This window comes from Protopterus annectens, chromosome 2.part1 (genome assembly GCF_019279795.1).
Source record: "Protopterus annectens isolate FY-2018-M chromosome 2.part1, PAN1.0, whole genome shotgun sequence".
Classification (NCBI taxonomy): domain Eukaryota; kingdom Metazoa; phylum Chordata; order Ceratodontiformes; family Protopteridae; genus Protopterus; species Protopterus annectens.
In genome coordinates this window covers 1,444,813,887-1,444,835,861 of record NC_056729.1, presented here as the reverse complement: position 1 = coordinate 1,444,835,861, position 21,975 = coordinate 1,444,813,887, and the positions used below count along the sequence as shown (strand labels likewise).

General features: G+C 43.9%; 1 protein-coding gene across 4 annotated transcripts in view; it reads right to left on the bottom strand.

Moving 5' to 3' along the window:
* HTT (huntingtin) overlaps window positions 1–21,975 on the bottom strand; it is a 4,811,037-nt gene that overhangs the window by 2,878,545 nt on the left and 1,910,517 nt on the right. For all 4 annotated transcript variants that reach the window (XM_044062924.1, XM_044062926.1, XM_044062925.1 and 1 more), the window contains one exon: window positions 2,227–2,429. In XM_044062924.1, the coding sequence (XP_043918859.1) occupies window positions 2,227–2,429 (203 nt within the window). The remainder of the gene's footprint in view (window positions 1–2,226; window positions 2,430–21,975) is intronic.

Below are 21,975 nucleotides of genomic sequence, written 5' to 3'. Positions count from 1 at the left end.
AATCATCTTTTCACAGTAGTGATAAAATGGACTGAACCGTGACCATCCAAAACTTTGAATATTTCTTGCAATGGTTTAGTCTGCTGAAATCCAAAATGGGTCTCCAGTACTCTGTCTTCTTTGGCACTGTGAAGAACTTTGAGGAGGTTTTCGATCCTATCCGGTCTTGGGGTACCTTCTGAATGACTCTTTCTAAGCATCTTTTCTATTTCTAGTGCTGCCATCTCAGGGATTCTTTTCGTTCTTGCAGGAAGAATTTGGGAAAATGGTATGATATAATCTCTGGATATAATTCTCTGCACCTAGGAATCTTTTGTGATGGATGCCCAGGTTTTTTGGTTTGTTTGTGTCTTTTGGCTTTTCCCGGTTAGGGGTCGCCACAGTGGAACTCCGGTCCGCTAATGATTGGCAGTTGATTTTTACGTACCGGCTTGCCAGGCCTGACGCACAACCTTCAACGAAGGTACGCCCATTCACGCATATCTCCACGCAGAAGACGCTCAAGCTGAGAATTGAATTGGTGCAAAAACAAAATCTCCCTGATTGCCTCCAGGGGCCAGAATCTGGCAACCCTTTCAGGAGTGGTGGTAGGGTTTGTCTAAGAAGGAATCCCAGAAATCCTGGTTCTGTGGGCCACTTCTGCTGTACCCCCCCCCCCTGCCTCTGGAAGAAATATCTCTTCGTGTGTCTAAGAAAGGATCCAGAGATTTGCAGAACCACATCTTTTTACCTCCTTGCTAATTCTGGGAAAAAGGTTTTGGAGGAGCAGAAAAATGATCCCCACTGCAGACATCTTTCTTTCTTCCTCACTTCTGGAGAGCATTTCTTTTACTTTCAGGCCAAACGGGGAAGATCCGTCAAATGGAGTACTGATGAAAGACGTGAAGGGCTCCGCAAATTTGCAAAGGCACATCCAGGCATCTCTCCTAATGGCTATGTTTTTCAGGTGGCCACCTGGGGGACCCTTCCCCTTCATCAAAATCAGTGTTTTCAGTGAGAGATTCCTGGGGGTAATGCAAGTGTCTCCTTTTATACATTCTCCTCCAGAACCTCATCAGTGGGATGGGACTGGTGAGGTGCTGAAGTGACAGGGGAGTCCCAAGGGACTGACTGGAGACTTGAATGGGTTGGCTATCCCAACTGAATAGAAGAATGAAGCTAAAAAAAAAAAAACACCCCAAGGAGGTAAAGATATGTGACTTAAGGGAGTCTGAGATGTCCTTCCTCTAGATAAAGAAAGGGCCTGCTCCACAATCTCAAAAACAGGGTAGACTGACGCCAGAGGTATTGGAGCTGACATTTCCTGCACTGCCGACACCTGAATCCCTTGAAGCCCTCCATGCGAGGCTGGAGTCAGACCCAAACTGTCCAATGCTGAAGCTCTGAGGGGCAAGGACAGCTCTGACAACATCAGAGTCAACCCCGGTCTTCTGGATCCGGCACTGATGCTTCAGCTTAGAGAGTTCTCCTAGAAGCTTATGTGACAGCCTGCTAAAAACAAATTTATTGAAAAACCTACTGTTTTACCTTAAATTTTACCTGATAGCTCGAGAGCAAGACTATCTGCGTTTGTAACAACATGGTGGCAGATGAAGTATGTTAGGCTGGCAGGGGATTACGGTTAAAGGGAGGAGCTCAAGGGTTGGATCCAAGGATCTGGAAGAAGCAGCCAAATCAGATCTGAGACCCCATCAGTAGAGGAATGAATGAAAATTACATCATCAGATCAAAAGTTAGGTTAGCAAAGTTAGTTTTATGAATAAGATTGAGCTAAAACTGGATTTCCTGCAATTACTGAAACAGAGTTCTTGCTAGAAATACAATATTCTAATAAGGGCAGCCAACTTGGCAGAAATGTTAAATGTATAACATAACATGAAATTGTATAAATGGGTTTTTCTGAATATTACTTAAGCACCAGCAGTCTACAACAGTGCATTAAAGTATGGCAGCTGTATTAGGTAATAATCTGTAAAGTCCCGATTCCCAGGCACAGTAGTAAAAAAACTGTATGGAAGGGGTTAAAGGCAGTGTTATCCCTCCTTACAAAGTGACAACAAAATGTAGTGTAACTAGACATAAAAAGCACAGTGATAAAGCCACTGTATTTCACTAACAAAAAAAAATAGGCATCAAGCAATACCAATCAAGTCACTTTTTCATCACAGTACAAAAGGAAATCGTTCTACTTTGCATTGCATTTTTTCTGGGCATCATACACAGTACCTTTAATGCAGGACCAACAGCCAAGTCATCAATCACATGTGCGCAGATATTAATGACCTTCAGAACGTGTGAAAATAACTGCTCAATCATGGCAGACAGGATCCTGTCACTCAGGGCTGGCCATGGCTCTTCTTGCTTATTAACACCAGCAGTGACATCGTCTTCCATAGACCATGGATTCTTCAAGGAGTATGGAGCAGCAGCTGAAGAGAAACAATATATATTTACATAACAGTATGTTCCATCATAATACAACAGCTTGGAAAAACATGGTGGATATAAAATAAGGTAATCATTTAAGTAATCATGACTCTGTAGGTAATGTTCACAGGTTTATAGGTGGTTACTAGGCTACTGACCCTGAAGGTCTTTACAAGCCTAGCCATGTGTAAAGAATATAATACTAAAGAAACCCAATATAAAGGATCTTGCCTAAACTTGAGATCTTAGTTAGCAATGACTGCCCATATCTAGGAGGGTCATAGGTGAAACCCCCAGCAAGAATTTATGTTTTCCCATCCAGTCATCCAGGCTACACTTAAACAGGGTCATAGAGGGGCTCTGTTTGACATGAAGTGGTAGCCTATTCCAGAGGAGCGGCAACCTCTGAGAGACATATCTGTCTCTCTAGCAGGTCCTTACTTATGTCACAGGCCAGGTTAAGGTCCTTGCAGCGGACGACCCTTGTCCCATTTGACGTATGGCTATACAGCCTTTCCATCAGGTTTTTTTTTTTTTTTTTTAAACACCTTTATTGAATTATCACTTGTGACAGAGGCAAATTTATATTTATACAAACGGAATCAAATTGTATTAAACTAACATTAACAAACATTATAATTCACATTTACTACTATATATCATATAACCTAAGCAACATTACATAAATTTTTCAATTACTACCCCTTGTTTTTAAACAAGAAACATCTTTATTAAACCATCACTTACGACATAAGCAATCATACATTTATATAAATGAAAACAAACTACACTGACACAACTCTAGTTGCAAGCATTTTACATCACAAACCATAGTGACACACAAATTCAAATATGAAATTGACGCCTTCCTGAAATTGGCACAGGAGGAAGGAATCATTGACCAGAGGAGAGGGTATCAATTGATGGTCCAGGATCCCTGGCCACAATATTTATACTTGCTGCCTAATACACACAAACATCCTACCAAACCACCTACCAATTGTCTCGGGTCGAGGATCTCTGACAGAACCATGATCAGTTTACCTTACAACCACTCCTTCCCACAGTCAGATCTAGAATTAAAGACACCACAGAATTTCTTAACATCATAAATGATACACAGCTGGAACCATGTTGGCTATTATGCACACTGGATGTCACTGCCCTATACACTAACATCCCACATTGGGCTGGACTACAAGACATTCAGTTTTGGCTTGACATGCCTGAGTTATATATTCCTGGATTCAATACCCTTCTTGTTTGTTTAGCTAAACATGTTCTCACTAAGAATGCTTTTTTTACTTCTATGGGAGATGTTACTGGCAACTCAGAGCTACGGCCATGGGAGCATCTTTCGCTCCTATATACGCAGATTTGTTCATGGGCTACATCGAGGAACAACTAATATATGATGTGAATCACAATATCTTTCTAGATAATATGGATATCTGGAGACGTTATCGGGATGATTGTTGGATGGTGTGGAGAGGGGATGCTGGTTATACTGAGGAATTTGTAGAATATTTAAATGAAAATAAATGGGGAATCCACGTTACTCTTAATTATGATTACAAAGTAATCACTTTTCTGGATGTTCAGATTTTTCGTCAAGATCATCACACACTATAAACACAAGTTTATCGTAAATTCCCACAATTCAACACTTTACTACATGCCTCTAGTCATCACCCCTCCCACATCATCTGAAACATCCCTAAATCCCAATTTCTACGCATTAAGCGTATATGTTCCTCTGATGTAGCCTTTAACATCAGCAAAAATGATCCTTCAGAGTGTTTTTTGAAAAGGGGCTATCATGCTAATAATATTGATAGAGCATGCTCTTTCGCCACTGAACAGGATAGAAAAAAGTTGTTAATCTATGGTAAGGGACCTAAAGGTAAAGACACACAGTCTCCCCAACCCATTTGTTTAGTAACATTTGGCAAAAACACAGACACTTTCAGAAATATTGCGAACAATCACTGGGACATTTTAATGGCTAATGAGAAACTAGCTGGAATACTTTCCACACAGTGTATCTTTTCATATAGAAGAGGCCGGACGATTAATTCTCATCTAACTCACTACAAACACTTTTCACCCACTACCACACAACAGGTCACCTTATTTGGAGACAAGTTAGTGGGCAGCAATTCCTGTGGTCACTGTAGCTTTTGTACATATATATGCAAAACCAAGGAATTTACGAGCAGCAATGCACCACAAATTTTTGAAATCAGATGTTTTGGCAACTGTAGCAGTGACTAAAAGGATCTCTAATGCTGTTTATAAACATACAATGACCCATGTCACTGCTAAATTCCAATTCACAATCATTGATAAAATTCAAGGACATAAATCCAACAAAGCAGGTTGGCATTCTATATTAAATAAGAAGGAATCTGGTTGGATTGTAAGGCTAGGGGCTTTGTTTAAACCTGGCCTTAATGAACTGAGCTAATTTTGGCATAAGCCATTCAACTTCCAGTATGTCTAATCAAATACTATTTAAATGTGTAATGGATTTAACTTAGTTAATGCACTGAAGAAGGCTGTAAGTTTGTCCGAAACCGGTTTGCTGTTTTTCTTGTTTTAGCCACATTAAAATTTGAGTCTACCTCCTGAATAGTGCTGGACTTGTTTTGCTGTTTTACACACCCAGTTGCTAACATTATACATCACTTATAATCTAATTATTTTCAAACATTACATAGCTCATTTAACTCCTGCCTTCTTTTAAAACTCATTCCTCCAGTCTGTATTGTTCCCACAATTCCCATTTTTTCCTATGTAGTTTGCTCCTAACCTTTTCTAAAGATCACTATTCCTGTTGCTTTATTTTTGTTACTATATTCACTACCTGTAATATAGTTGGTTTTAAATTTTGATTTCCATTTTCTAGTAATTGCTTTTTTGGCAGCCACCATAATTAGACACATCAAGGCCTTATCATGTCTAGGCAATTCCAATTCTGTATCATAGCTCAGAAATATTATCTCCCTCATCACACCAGTCCGCCCACCCAGCATCTCAGATAGTACATCCCACAGGGAATCCTTAAAGTCTGCCAACCCACCGCACTCCCAGAAAATATGTTCCTATGTACCTCTTTCTTCCTTGTCACACCTCCAACATTTGCTGTCTACCTGAGGAAAAATTTTCTGGAGTCTACTTGGGGTATAAAAATATCTATGTAAACATTTCCAACCAAAAATCCTAAATCTTCTAGAGTTTGTTGCATATTTTGGACATTTCCATTAGGTCTGGATCCCAGATTGCTCTGCAGGCCAGGCACAAGTCTCCTCTAAGTAGTCTGTACACTACTGATTACGACAGTGACTTTTGTATGTCAATGTATGACATGTGCTAGAGACTCCGAATTTACTTGGCAAGGAATCTCTGAGGCCTCTCAAGTTGCTGCAGGTGCCTGGTAAGGTACATACCAAAGGGAGCATTGTACTTAATTATTGGCCTGATGAGGGTCGAGTACAGGGGAGTTATCTTCTCTTTCACTCTTGAGGCAATGCTTTTGCTAATGAGGTGTGCAACATACAATGCCTTCCTTACCACAGTGGACACATGGTGGTCAAAGTTTAGGCTACAGTCAACTTGAGTTCCCAAGTCTCTTACTACTGAGTTGTTACTTAGGGTATTATTATTAATATGACAGTTTGCAGGGAAATCGTCTTTACCAAAGGGAATGATAATGCATTTTTTAGCAGTGAGTTTGAGTCCATGGCTTTGGAGCCAATCACTGGTTTGTGTAAGTCATTCTAAGTATACAGACATCATTTGGGGAGTCAATGATTGCACCTAATTTGCATTGTCAGAAAACTTAGTCAGCCACAGCTCCTCAGTTTTGGCCTGAACTTCTATGAAGTATATTTCAAACAATAAGGGGCCCAGCACTGACCCATGTGGAACTCCACTGCTGACAGGTCTAGTGATTGAGGTAAAGTCCCCAACTTTGAGTGGGATGTGTAGGTGAGCCACTTAGCAACCCACCTGACAACATAAGGGTTGATATTCAACTGGGAGAGTTTATCAATGGTGCCCAAATGTGGGATTGTGTCAAAGGCCTTGGCTAAGTCAAGGTAAGCTCTATGCACAGATTTGCCTTTTTTGATTTCTCCAAGTCTTTTGGGTTTCTAATACCATGACAGGAATGGACCCTATTCCTAAGTCAGAGTACGGTTAAATTTCATGAAAAAAGAAGTTATGTACTCACCATAACGTTCCATGTTGGAAGTCCATCTCACCCTTCATTTTTACATATGGGTTCGGAGCCGATCCTTGGCCCCGACTCCGCCGATTTACAAGCTCGAAGACTTCTGGTTGGCTCATGGCTAAGCAGATATCCCATAGTGCACCAGTACAAACCCCCAGATCTTGTTTGCTGCTCACTAGAAGAAAAAACCCATAACAGACAAACCAATACTAAAGGGTTTCCAACCAAAGATAATCAAATTATTACTATTATTATCTCCAGATCTTCCGGGAGGGCGGGTTGGTAAAAATGAAGGGTGAGATGGACTACCAACATGGAATGTTATGGTGAGTACATAACTTCTTTATGTTGTGTAGTCCAATCTCAACTTCATTTTTACATATGGGACAGAGTTCCTAGCGCCTTATTCTTGGGTGGCTCACTGGAAAATACTCCTAAGCACCATGGAGCCAAAGGATGCTCTACCCCAGGAAGCTAAATCCAATTTGTAATGCATAATAAAAGTGTGAGGGTTAGCCCACATAGCTGCTGCACAAATATTATCAAGTGGGACCATGGCTTGAAAGGCTGCAGAGGTAGACAGCGACCTGGTAGAATGAGCCTTGATCCTGCAGGGTAAAGGTCTGCCCTCCGAACTGTAGATAAAGGCTATGCAACTGGAAATCCAGTTAGTAGTGTCACTTTAGAAACTGGTAAGCCCAAATTCTTTGATCCGCTGTAAATAAAAACGTAGTTGTCTATGAACGTCCAGCTGATGAAAACGGTATTCAGCTGCATTACAGTGATTAGGGAAGAAAACTGGGAGTTCTATGGATTGATTTAAGGTAGCAGGGGAACAAACTTTTATGGACAAAGGAGGGATTAGTACGCAGTGACACCCTGTCCTTGTGAAAGATCAAATAAGGTAGCTTAACAGACAAGGCTTGTAGCTCTGATACCTGTCTAGCTGACATAATAGCTATTAAAAACAAAGTCTTCCAAGACAAAAATTTCAATGAAGACGAGTGGGAAGGTTCAAACGGGGGAGGTCAGTTTGGACAACACAAAATTTAAATCCCAAGAAGCCACAGGTTCTTGCAGTGGTGGTCTCAAAAGAGTGGTTCCTTTCAAAAAAGTCTTGCATAGCTTATGAGACATTAAATTATCTGGAAACCCTAAGTGAAAATGAGAAATCTCCGCCAATTGGATTCTGATAGTGGCGGCGGCAGCTCCTTGTTGAAAAAGCTCAGAGAGAAATTCCAAAATCACAGGGATAGAAGCAGTGTAGGGATATACATTCATTTTCTGTGCCCAAATAGAAAACCTTTTCCATTTACTGCCATACAGCCTCCTAGTTGAAGGTTTATGGGAGGACATAAGAATATGTGATACTGAGGATGATACATCAAGAAGCCTGACTAGGGATGGAACTGAAGCAGCCATGCTGTCAACCTGAGGGTGTGGATTGAGGGATGTAGCAAACCTGGCATGTGAGATAACAGATCTGGAGCTAGGTCCAGGATCCAAGGATCGTCCAGGAGAAGAGGCTCGAAAAAGGGGAACCAGACCTGAGAAGGCCAGTAAGGAGCAATGAGAATCAACTTGCTTCCCAGCTGACTGGCTTTCTGAATCACTTTGGAAATGAGAGTAAATGGAGGAAAAGCATACAGAAGTCCCATGGGCCAATCGTGAGCCAGAGCGTCTCTGGGTGTCTCCCCCGGAGGGGGAAATGAGGGAAAAATAGCTGCTGCATTTGGTATTGACTGGGCTGGCAAAGAGGTCGCAGCAAGGCTGTCCCCATTTGTGGAAAATCTGTTCCGCGGTTTCCTGTTTCAGAGACCACTCGTGAGGTAGTAGGATCGCCCGGCAGAGCTTGTCGGCTATCACATTGGTCATCCCTGGAATGTGTGCTGTAACCAGAAAGTGCTGGGAAGAAATCGTCCATTCCCAAACTCGCATGGCCTCTCGACAGAGTGGGTAAGATCTGGTACCGCCCTGTTTGTTGATGTACCAAACAACCAACATGCTGTCTGATTGTATCGCAATAGTCTCGAGAGGAAGAATGTCTTTAAGTGCTTGCAACGCCAGGAGCACCACCCTCATCTCCAGAACACTGATATGCAGGTGAGCCTCATGTTCTTGCCATGTGCCTTGGACAGTCCTGCCGAGATAATGCCCCCCCCCCGATCTGGGAGACATCTGTGGTCATAGTGGCAATGGGTTGGGGAGGAACAAAGGGGGCGCCCGTGATCAACTGGTTGGAGGCTATCCACCAAAGAAGGTCCTTCTTGCATGAATCCATCAGCAGGATAGGATGACTCAGCAGGAAATACTGGAAGGACCATTGGGAAGACAGGAGCCACTAGAGGATTCTCATGTGCAACCTGGCTAATGGTACTAATAGAATGGTGGAAGCCATAGACCCGAGGAGCTGAAGAACACACTTCGCTTTGACCTTCCGCAACGGAAGAAGATGTTGAATTTTAAAAATTAAGTTTTGTGCCCTGACAGCGGGGAGACGAGCTGACATGTTCACTGTGTCTACCTCTGCGCCTATAAAAATCACAGATTGAGAGAGCAATAATGCAGATTTTTCCCAATTTATGGAGATCCCTAACTGAGCACAAAGATGAACAGTGGCGCCTCTGTTTTGAAGGAGTAGATGCCTGGTGGGGGCGGTCAGGAGCCAGTCGTCCAAATACAGAAACACCTGGAATCCTTGACGTCTCAGGTGAGCGGTCACTACTGCCATGCATTTGGTGAACACCCTGGGGGCTGTGGTGAGACCAAAGGGCAGAGCACAAAACTAATAATGACTGGCTCCCAGCCGGAAGCGAAGATGGCTCCTGGACGCCTTGTCCATTTTTATATGGTAGTAGGCGTTTTGGATATCTAGAAAGCACATCCAATAGTCTTTCCCTAACAACGGGAGTATCGACTGAAGAGTTACCATCCAAAACTTGTCCTTCTTCACGGATTCATTTAACCTGCTGAGGTCCAGTATTGGCCTCCAATCTCCGGTTCGTTTTGGTACTAAAAAGAACCTGGAGTAAAGTTCTGGGTTCCTAGCTGGTCTGCTGGGACCGACTGGATGACTCTTTTTAAAAGCAACTTGTTGATCTCCACAGTTGCCTGATCCCTGTGATTGGGTGGTACATCTGGGATCTTCTTGGGAACAAACGGTGGAAGGTAAAAGGGTATGATATAGCCTCTGGTAACAAGTCTTTGTACCCACTTGTCTTCAGTGATATTTAGCCAGGGTTCTGGATACAAAGAAATACGACCCCCGACCGGCCCCAGAGAAATGCAGTCGGGCCTCACTTCAGGAGCGTTGATGAGGCCGTCCCCGAAAGGAATCACGGCCTTGCTGGTATTGCGGACTGCAGACCTGAAGGAGGATTCACCCTGTGTGTCCGGAAGGACCCTCTGGGACTTTTTGAACCACATTTTACCGCCCCTTTGACCTTTGGGGTATGGTCGAGAGGGAACAGTAAAACGTACTCCCATGGCAGAAAGTATCTTTTCTTCTTGCTCACACCGAGTTGAGTGTGTCCTTCACCTTGGAACCAAATAATGAGGAACCATCAAATGGGGCGTTGGTGAAAGTAGACTTGAACGATTCGGCAAAATTACACAAGCGCATCCAGGAGTGATGCCTCAGGGCAACTCCTGAACCCGCTGCTCTACTCGCTCCATCAGCCGCATAGGAGCTAAGCCGCATGGAGGAGTTAACTATAGAATTTAAGGTGGACAACTGAGCATAGATCTTGTCAGGGACTACCTCAGTACAAGCACCTTGTATAGAATCTCCTAACTCCTTGAGGAGATCCCTCTGCAATCTCGTGAAGTGAGTGAGCTAGTTCAATGATCGAAGGGTAAATGCCACTGAACTAAAGATACACTTCCCAAATATGTCTATCTGTCGAGAATCCTTATTTAGCGGATGAACAGAGGAAGTCGTCTCCGCCACTTCCTTCTTTGTGGCCATCGCCACCACCATGGCATCTACGGGAATGCCCTTAGACAAAAACTCTTTACCAGGAGGGGCAGACAGAAACTTACTGGGTCTCCCTGGGAACTGGCTCCACAGCATCAGGAGTATCCCACACCTTTCGACTAACTAGATCCATCAGTTCGGCAAAAGGTGGAGACACCCAAGAGGCAGAAGGTTGAGACCCGAAAGTCTTCAGGTACACCGACTCCTCATCAGAAAGGTTGACACTGGGCCAGTCGCACCTCTGCTTAAGAATCTCCAAGATGTCCACGAAGGAGACATCATCAGAGGATGACTTGGGGGACCCTTCGACTCCTCCAAGTCAATGTCCAATATCAAGGACTCATCCTGGGAGTCAACATGCTTCCTCTTACATAGTCTCTTCCAGAGAGGCTCCTCGAAAGGGCATTCTGGGGAGGCCACGGAAGAGTGGGGGCCACCAGCCGATGGCTCTTGAGGCTGCGGGTCTCTGCTGTCTCCGGAGAGAGTAGGGACTGAGACTGAAGTGGGTGCCCTAGGGGGAAGAGCGCTGGTACCACTGGTAGGGGCTGGAGAATGAGACAGCACGCTCATCATCTCAAACGCTGACCTCTCCGGCTCCGAAGACCTCCCCCGCTCTGAAGAGACAAAGGTTGACGTTGGAGCCACAGCCGTCGGCTCAGAGATAGATGCAGGGTCCGAGCTCACCCTGGCCGACGCACCAAGAGAAAGGCTTGGAACCGAAGAACGATTCCAACCCTCCCTGTCGGCGCTGACAGGAGAGCTTCGGCCTCTAGACACGACGGACGGCACCGAGCATGTCAGAGCCGAACCTGGCTCCAAAGCAACGACAAAGGGAGATGGAACCGAAAGTACCTCTGGTGGCACCAAGCACTCTGGCTCCGAAGGGCCAACATGGCTCGGAGGAGGAATAGCAGAAAAGGGCAAAGCTGGATCGAGTGGCTCCAGAGCCGACTGGGTCGGAGCCAACAATAATTTTGGTAAGGCAGACTACTTAAAGAGTCTCAACACTACCCTCTCCACATCTTCTTCAGAAAGGCTCCTGGAAGATTTGGAAGACATAGTAGGGGATCTTGATCTAGGGGGCACTGGAGACTTATGGAAACTGGTAGGGAATCCACAGACTGGCTCCAAGAAGCAGATTCAATTGTTGATTCGATCAGCTCTGAAACACTTGGAACCGACTCTGACACCACAATAGTGCTCTCCTTCGGCTCCGAAGGCAGTGGAGTCGAGGAGGCAGATTTTGACTGTTTAGAAGGTGGTTCCGAGACACCAGCCGGTGCCGGAGAAGGCCTTTTTGTAGACTTAGATTTGCCAGACTTGGACGAAGCCGAAGAACTGGAAAGAACTTCCTCAAAAGATGGTTTTAGTAGACCCTTGAGTATAAGCTTGTTCTTTCTCTCCTGTAACACCCTAAGAAAGAAAGCATGGCAGAACAAGCAAGATTTCTGCAAGTGGATGGCCCCTAAACAGTAGACACAGCTACTGTGGCCATCCTTTAAAGACAACTTTTGGAAGCATTTCATGCACTTTTTAAAACATGAAGGTTTGGCTCCTTACTCTCTCTAGACATTTCACACACACACACACACACACACACACACACACACACACACACACACAGACACACAGACACACAGACACACACACACACACATACAGAGGAAAGGAAGAAGAACAAAAATGAGGGAAGAGGACTAGGTCCTCTAACTAAAACGGGCCTAGCCCTAACTTAAACGGGCCTAGCCCGGTGGAACAGAAACTAGGTCTTCTAATTTAAACAGACCAGAAAATGCACACACACAGAAAACTGTAAATAACTATGCGGTAACAATTTTTAGGTCCTGTAACTAAAACAGGTCTAGCCGTACAGAAGGAAGTACCATGAGGACTAGGTCCTCTAACTTAAACGGGCCGAGCCCAGTGGGACAGAAAACTGGGTCTTCTAATTTAAACAGACCAGAAAACTTACACACACACAAAACTGTATATAACTCTGTGGCAACAATTTGAAGAAAATAACTAACGTACTAAGGGAGGAACTCCAACCCTTAGCAAATAACCAGCGGATCCCCGCCAAAAATACAATCTCAGATTAAGGAAACTAAGCTGCCAATAATGGTCTAGAAAAACAACAGAATAACAGGAGCCCCTGTTAACTATCAGCGGAAAACCGTCACAAACGAACAAACTAAATAAGGAAAAAAACGCAACGGCGCCTACAAGAACTCTAAACTGGCACACAGGATACCAAACTAACAACAAGTTTAAGCTAAGAATGCACCGAAAAGGGCAACCATTACTGCCTAAGATAATATCACTTTACAACACTGTAAAAACTGTAAAACAAATTTTAAATAGAAGAATTTTAACACTTAGTCAGAGCCACGAGAAGCACAACTGAACTCGTCGACGCGGCAAACGAGATCTGGGGGTTTGTACTGGTGCACTATGGGATACCTGCTTAGCCACAAGCCAACCAGAAGTCTTCAAGCTTGTAAACTGGCCGAGTCGGAGCCGAACCCATATGTAAAAATGAAGGTGAGATTGGACTACACAACAGTTAGTATTATTTCATTCTTTGATGATAGACAAAAGTGCTCTTCGCAGTACCTGCAATGTGCCCAGCAATGACTCCTCCTGCAATTCATACGGTGTTACATGAATTGGTAACATATCTAAATATGATTGTAAATTATTTTTTATAAGACCAGTTGCTCCTACTACAATTGGAACTGTCTGGATATCTTTCTTCCACATGGCTCTCGTTTCTGCATGCAGATCAAGGTATTTTATGACTTTGTGTCTCTCTGTACGCAAGACACTATATTCACTAGGTGTGACAATTTCAATGATCAATGCTACTTTTGTCTTCTTTTCTTGGATCACTATGTCCGGTTTTCTAGCATCTATCATTTGGACTGTTGGTAATGGGTGATCCCATGTAATGTAAACTTCATCATTTTCTATGATTCTCTGTGGCTCATGTTTCCAATGTTTTCCAGCCACTTCGATACCATAATGTTTGCACAATCTCCAGCGTAACAATCTCGCCACATTATTATGCCTTTCAGTATACAGTCCCTCTGCCATCAGAGCATCGCAACCAGCAATAAGGTGTGTAACTGTTTCCAACTCGGTTCCACAAAAACTACATATGTCTGTTTCTCCCACATGTTCAATGGACTTGGCAAACCAGCGTGTACGCAGCCCACTGTCTTGGGCTGCCAATATTAACCTTTCATTTTTGATGTAAATTCACCTCTCCTTAACCATTCATGCGTTCATTTTTATACTTGCAACTATATTTATGTTTTTTCTACATTTCTTGCCTTCTCATCTGATCCTTCATCTTATATTCTTTCTTTTCTTTTTCAGCACAATCAGTTGCTGCCTGTTTTTTATCAACTTCTGGTTTGGTTTCCATTCCTGCTTGACATCGATATGCTTCTGCTAAATTAAGCAGAGATGTCATCTTAGATTTATTCTCCTCATGTTTCAAAACTTTCACCACATTTGGATCTTGTGAGGTCAATAGATGTGTGGAGTCCCACGATTGCAGCTCTACACATGTAATCAATTTCAAGGAGGCCCATCCCTCCTTCAAAACAGGGAATATATAATCTTGGTATACACTGATTTTTATAAATCACTTGCAGAAGGTGGATTGGACACTCTAAATTGTCCCTAGGTGTGTGTGTGTGTGCCTTCTGTGGAAGGTTGGGTGCCGGGCTGGCAACTCGACACCGTAAAACTCCACTGCCAATCATGAGCGGATAGATGATTCGCTGTGGCGACCCCTAACCGGGAAAAGCTGAAAGAAGAAGATGATGATTTAGTGAGCATGAAGCATCCTTCTTGTTTTGATATCCAATCTATCCAACACTTTTTGGGGCCAGTCAGTCACTCCAGAAAGTACAGTTTTGTACCTACCATAAATGTAGATGTTCGAAGATCCACATTGCTGCAGTCCTTACACTTGGGTATAGCGCTGTCCTCGGTCGGCCCGAATACCAAAGTATATGGCTGACGCCGGTCATGGCGCATTAAACTGACGCCAGGACGTCAGGGTATAAATGCGCATGACCGACGTCATATCCTCAGTCTTTTCTTGCCCCAGATGTCAGAAGACCCTAAACAGGGTAAAATCAAAAAATTACCAAACACTAAACACCCCCACACCCAAACTATGTACAACTTCTAACAATTATCTAATAAAGTACTAACCTAACCACACAACCACCCCTAAACACAGAGGGGACGGAGGGAGTATTGACTGCAGCAATGTGGATCTTCAAACATCTACATTTATGGTAGGTACAAAACTGTACTATGTTCTTCATCTCACATTGCTGCAGTCCTTACACTTGGGTAGATTCCCAAAGCAGAGGTAAGGGAGGATGGCAAATCAAATAGAAGCAGGAGCTGTCAAAATGCCCTGTAGAATAGCAGTGGCAAACCCAGCCCTAGATTTAGAGTAGAGAGGAAGGTGGTAGTGCTTAGAGAAAGTATGTACTGAACTCCAAGTAGCTGCCTCCAAAATGTCCTTAGTTGACACTCCCTTAGAAAGGCTGTAGAGGTGGCAGTAGCCCTAGTGGAATGAGGTCTGATCCCTGTTGGGATCTGCTTGCCATGCTGAGAATAACAAAAAGAAATGCAAAACCCAATCCATTTAGAAAGAGTTTGCTTTGACACAGGCTTGCCCTGAGTACCTAAAGCAAAAGAAACAAACAACTGTTGCGACTGCCTGAAACCCTTAGTCCTATCTAAGTAGTAGCGAACTGTCTGTGCACGCCCAAAGTATGCAAGATCTTTTCCCCTTGTTTTGGGGGTCTGCATAAAAGGTAGGTAAATGAATAGACTGGTTTAAAGACACACTTGAGACCACCTTAGGCATAAAGGAAGGGTTAGTGCGTAAAGATACCCTATCCTTATGGAAGATCAAGAAAGGCTCAACAGCCATAAGGGCCTGCAATTCAGAAACCCTTCTTGCAGAGGTAATGGCCAACAAAAAAGCAGTCTTCCATGACAAATATTTTAACTCAGCCGTAGCTGCAGGCTCAAAAGGTGGCAGAGTGAGCTTTTCCAACACATAATTGAGGTCCCAAGCTGGAGTAGGAGCTCTTCGTGGAGGTCTTATGTTCTTTGCTCCTCTGAGAAATTGCTTGAACAAGGAATGAGAAAACAAAGGTGGATCACAGTCATAGTGAGCTGAAATTGCTGCAGCATGAATTTTAATGGAAGAGAAGGACAAACCCTTGTCCAATAGTTCAGTAAGATATAGAAGAGCCACACTTAAATCAGGCTCAGAAACATCCACACCCTTTGCTGCACTCCAAAGCAAAAATCTCTTCCACTTGTCCGCATACACTTTCCTTGTACTAGGTCTCCTAGCTTCCATAATCACATTCAAAACTTGTTGAGGAAGTTGAGCCCTGCTATGAGCTAAAACAGGATATGCCATGCTGTGAGATGAAGAGAGTGAAGCTTGACATTGAGTAAATGACCGTCCTTTTGAGACAACAGTTGAGGAATTAAAGGCAGGGGCCACGGTGGTTTCCTTATTAAATTTCTCAGTAGTGGGTACCAATGCTGTCGGGGCCAATCTGGAGCTATCAGGATCATTCTTGGTTTGTCCTGGCTTACCTTTAGCAGAACCTTTAGAAGTAGAGGAAGTGGTGGAAAGGCATATACATGAAGATTTCTCCAACTGAAAGAAAGAGCATCCGCTTTCCAAGCTGCCTGGTGTATCCTTTTGTGCAAAACTTTGGCAGCTGGTGGTTTAGAGGAGAAGCGAACAGATCTATGTCTGGTGTTCCCCATGACACTGTTAATTGCTGAAATACCTGAGGATCCAGTTTCCACTCGTGGGGATCCATGATTTGCCTGCTTAACACATCTGCTAAGGAGTTCTGCACCCCGGCAGAAACCTTGCCTGAAGATCCAGTTGTAGACTGAGAGCCATTTCCCATAGAATCATTGCTTGTCTGCATAGAGGGTAAGAATGTGTACCCCTTGCTTGTTGATGTACCACATGACAGTTGTGTTGTCTGTTAGAATCAACACCTGTCCGAAGAAGTAATTCCTTGAAAGCTGTTAATGCAAACTGGACTGCTAACATCTCCTTTAGGTTGATATGTAGATGTTGTAGTCTGGCAGGCCACTTGTCCTGTATCCATTTTCCATTGAGATGAGCCCCCAAGCTTTGTCTGAGGCATCTGTTGTTAGAATCTGACTTGCCTCCGCCGGGTCACAGAAAGTCCCTTGTTTAGGTGACATTGCTGAGCCCACCACAAGAATTCCTTTTGGATGCAAGGTATTATTGGAATGACAGTGTCCAGATCGTGGCAGTGCTGTGTCCATAGATTCTTGAGATACCATTGTAGCTTCCTCATATGCAGTTTGGCATTGGGAAGCACCAGAATACAAGATGCCATGAACCCTAAGGCTTGAAGGACTGTCCTTGCAGTCAGCCCGGACTGATGTGATAGTTGTTGGAAGTAAAGGGAAAGATTCTTTTGTTTGTCCGGGTTAAGAAGGCCATCTGGGCTGCTGTATTCAGTCTCACACCCAGAAAGCACATGTCCTGAGAGGGTACTAGACTGGACCTTGTTTCCCTCACAGAAGACCCTTGGCATCTTAGCACTGTTATCACATACTTTAAATGCTGTAGAAGTTCGCCTTGCCCTGAGCCAGAATCAGGCAATCGTCCAAATAAGGGTAGATCTGTATTCCTTTCCGTCTGAAGAAAGCTATCACTGGAGCCAGGACCTTTGTGAATACTCTGGGTGCAGTGGATAAGCCAAAGGGCAATGCAGAGAATTGATAGTGTGAATCTCCAGCTCGAACCCGCAGATACTTCCTGCAGCTTAGAGTGATAGGGACATGAAGGTAAGCCTCTTGGAGATCCAAAGTTACCATCCAGTGATCCTTGCCCAGGAGGGGTAAAAGCTGTTGCAATGTCAGCATCTTGAACTTGGGGATGTCCAGAAAGGTGTTGAGGATAGACAAATCCAGAATTGGTCTCCACGTGTTCCCCTTCTTGGTACTAGGAATAGGCGAGAGTAAAATCCTAGGCCCCTTTCTGCCATAGGCACCGTTGTATGGCCCCTATCTGTGTCAATATGGATATTTGTCTGTGAGCTTCCAATTTGTGTTGGGGCGGAATATCTGGCATGCCCTTGAACGGTGGTAAGGTATGGAAATAAAACCTGTAACCGTGGTGAATGATATCCAATACCCATCTGTCTTGGGTAATTACACTCCAGTTCTCTTTGAAAAGTGTCAGTCTTCCTCCTAAAGGTGCTGCGAGACGGAGGTTCTGGCAGTTGAAAAGGTAGGTCATTGTGTCTGTCTCACGAAAGGGCTGACCCCTGCCCTCCCCTGAAGACTGTGCAGGTGAGCGCCCTGTCCTGGATCTAAAGGAACCCTGAGCTCTGCCCCTAGCACGCCTAGACCTACCCCTAGACTGGGAATCAAAAGAAGGGTATGTCCACGCTTGCTTGGCCAGTTTCTGCTAAACTTTGGTGGTTGAACCTGTAAAAATCTTTAACAGTGTGCATAGATTTAGCTTTGTCCTCCATTTTCTTTAAAACTGCTTCAACAGGCGAACCAAACAACACATCAGATTGTAAAGGGGCATCCAAGATCCTTGACTTAACATGCTCAGCTAAATTCTGATCCCACATCCAGGCGTGCCTGCGAAGGACAGTACCAGTGGCAGCCACCCTGGAAGAGGCCTGTACAGCATCAAAACCACATTGTAAGGAATGCTTACCCACCTGTTCAGACACATGTACCAGATCTTGTAACTCCTTACATTCAATACCTTCTGCCAGAGCATCTACCTTAGACTTTAACTGTGAAAGGAGATAGATTTGATATCTCAGCATGTGGAATTGACAATTTAAAGCCCTCATGGCTAAAGTTGAAGAAGTATACACTTTCTTACCCCATCTGTCTAAAGCTCTTGCCTCTTTGTCCTGAGGAACTGGATTTTTAGCCACAGAAGCCTTAACCCCTTTAGGCCCCTGAGTAACTGTCTCTGGATCTGCCCTAGGGCTTTTAAAAGATACTTGTGAGCTTCAGGCACCCTATAGTATCTGTCCGGTTTAACAGGAGCGGGAGGTAGAGAATCAGGGTTAAGGGAAGCCTCTGCAAAAACATCTTCCACCACGGAAAGAACAGGGGGTATAGCTAAAGGCCTATGCTGAGGTAGAAACAAAATTCCCTAAGTCTTTTCCTGGAATCAGAGAAATCCTGACCTTCCCATTTAAAATGCTCCCTCATGGCATGGAGAGTCTCTGAGAATGAAAAATCCTCAGGAGGAGAAGCAGAAGGGGTGGAGTCATCCACATCAGAGTCAGAATAATGAGAAAACTCCTGTAAATCCTCAGCCGAAGACTCAGAAATATCAGAATCCTGTTCAAAATTCCCAAATTCAGGATCCACCCTAGGCCTTTTGTCAGGAGGGGGCATAGAACCCCTAATCATAGTAATTAAATCTTCAGCCATCTTAAGCATATGTCTCTTGGGCACAGGGCCTGAAGTACTAGGAGGAGCACATGCTACAGCTGAACCTGGCCTACTCTTGGAAGAAGCCTTTGTAACAGTAGGGGAAGGCCTAACCACCTTAGGCAGAGAGGGAGAACAGCTACCTGAGAAGCCCCTTCAGCCTGGCCTACCTCCTGTGAAGACACATCCTGTAACAACAAAGTCTCCCCCTGGGATTCTAGGGAAACTTCTGTTTGGGCCTCTGGCACAACCGTGCTCTAAAGAACCGACGTCCAGGTCGGCTGGTGTCTCTAACCTAGGCCTAGGTGTTTTGTCCTTGCGCTTCTTGAGAAGCGGCGCCGGAGCATCCGACGGCATTTTGTAATTGCACAGCATGAAGAAGACTAACCTAGCGCAGTCTAATCTCCTCTTTATTGTACGTTTGTTAAATCTAGCGCAAGAGGAACACCCAACAACGTCGTGCTCAGGCCCTAAACACGGTATACACAAGCTGTGGTAGTCCCTATGTGGTATCTGTTTCCCGCAAGAAATACAGTTATTTACTTTTCTGACATCCGGTAAAATACTGAGGCAAGAAAAAAAAAAAACCAAAATATTCCCCAACGGGGTACTTAGCCAACTTGGATTTGGTCTGAAACTCCGGTTTCGGAAAATCTCAGGACGCCAACCTGCACTCGCAAATTTGCTTCTGCATCGGACCACGCGGCAAAAAAGACTGAGGATATGACGTCGGTCATGCGCATTTATACCCTGACGTCCTGGCGTCAGTTTAATGCGCCATGACCGGCGTCAGCCATATACTTTGGTATTCGGGCCGACCGAGGACAGCGCTATACCCAAGTGTAAGGACTGCAGCAATGTGAGATGAAGAACATCTATAAGTTAGGACAGGAAGAGCAAATTGATTTATAGCTTGGACTGTGTTCCTAGGTGTCAATGCTGTTTTCAGGATTAATTTAAGTCTTCTAAAGTACTCCTTACTAAGCCTTATTCGCATTTGGTCATGTTTTATTGCTGATCCTTCATCAATTCCCAAGTATTTATACACCCCCTCTTGCTCAAGTTCTTTTATATCACATTCTTGTCCCAAACTGATGTTTTCCTGGTGCTGCAATTTTCCTTATTTAAAGGTTGCTTTTGCACATCTATCAAGACCAAATGACATTCCGATATCATCTGAAAAAGTTTTGACAACCTGCAGCTGTGCTTTCAGTTCCTCATCTGATGAGCTATACAATTTAAATCATCAACAAAGAGAAGATGAGAAATCATTAGACTGTTGTTTTCTAGAAGCCAAATTGTAACCATGGCCTAGGCTGTTAAGTAAGCAGGTTAATGGCAAGGCAGAATAAAAAGGGTGACAGAGAGTCACCCTGGAATATTCCCCTTTGAATTTTTATCCCTGGGATAATAATCTGTCCTTTATCATGGCTTAATTGCAAAGTGGCCTGCCACTGTTTCATGGTTACTGTGATGTAATCAATCAGTGTAGGGTGTATCTTATACATTTTTAAGCACTCTTTTATCCATGAATGTGGGATACTATCAAATGCTGTTTTGTAGTCAATCCATGCCTTACTTAGGTTCTTCCCCTTCTTACAATTCTCCACTATAGCTTTGCTTAATAACAAATGGTCCTTTGTTCCATATAACGTTCTTTTATTTCCCTTTTGTTCTACTGCCATAATTGAGTTTTCTTCTAAATTACTAAGCTAACTGTTGAAGTCAATCATTTTTTGTTTATACTATGGTATTATAAACTCTGTCAGCGTCAATTCAATTCCCTTATATAGTTTGTATGTTGTCGGAAGATAAGTTATTGGTCTATAATTTTTGGATCACCTTCAGATGCCCGAAACGCCAAACCGCCGACACACAAATCACCGACACCAAAAGACCGACAACAAAAAATACCGACAACGCAAAACACCGAATACCATTACACCAACACACTACACGTAAACAACACAGTACACTACATAACACATCCACTATCCCTAACCCAAACCCTAAGGTCCGACACTACCGCACACTTACCCTACCTGCACCCTAACCCACTTACCCACCCCTAACCCCAAGGTCCGACACTACCGCACACTCACCCTACCTGCACCCTAACCCTAACTCACTTACCCACCCCTAACCCCAAGATCCGACACTACCGCACACTCACCCTACCTGCACCCTAACCCTAACTCACTTAACCCACCCCTAAACCCACAGTCCCTCACTATCGCACACTTACCTGTCCGCTCCCTAACACTAAATCCCTCACTCTATCGCACACTTACCGAGTCCGTCGGGTTCTCACCTTGTCGGTCATCTGCGTTGTCGGTGTTTTCGACCCGTCGGATTCCGTGTCGGTGAAATGCGATTTCGGGCATCTGAAGGTGATCCATAATTTTTAGGGTAGCTTGCAGGTTCACTCTTAAGTAAGAGCATTGTTTTTCCTGTTGTTAACAACTGCGGTGTGTGTTCGGGGTGCATATATAAATAGTTCTTACTCATGGCTAGATAATCGTGCAAAGAAGTTAATACTTTAAGCCAAAAGTTAGGTACTGCATCCGGGCCTGGGGTTTTCCAGTTAGAGGCTTTTCTCAACTTTATTTCAATCTCTCTAGTTGTTATTTCATCCCATTTCATATCCTGTACCTTTAAACTTCTTATTCTATCTTTTACTTCTTCTATCCATTTAGCATCTTTGTTATGTTCCACAGGATCTTCATGGATATGTCACCAAAATGTATCTACTTCCTCTTTTTTTGGCGGTCTATCTATTCCTTTTACCTTATTTCCCAGTTCTCTATAAAACATTTTTGGGTCA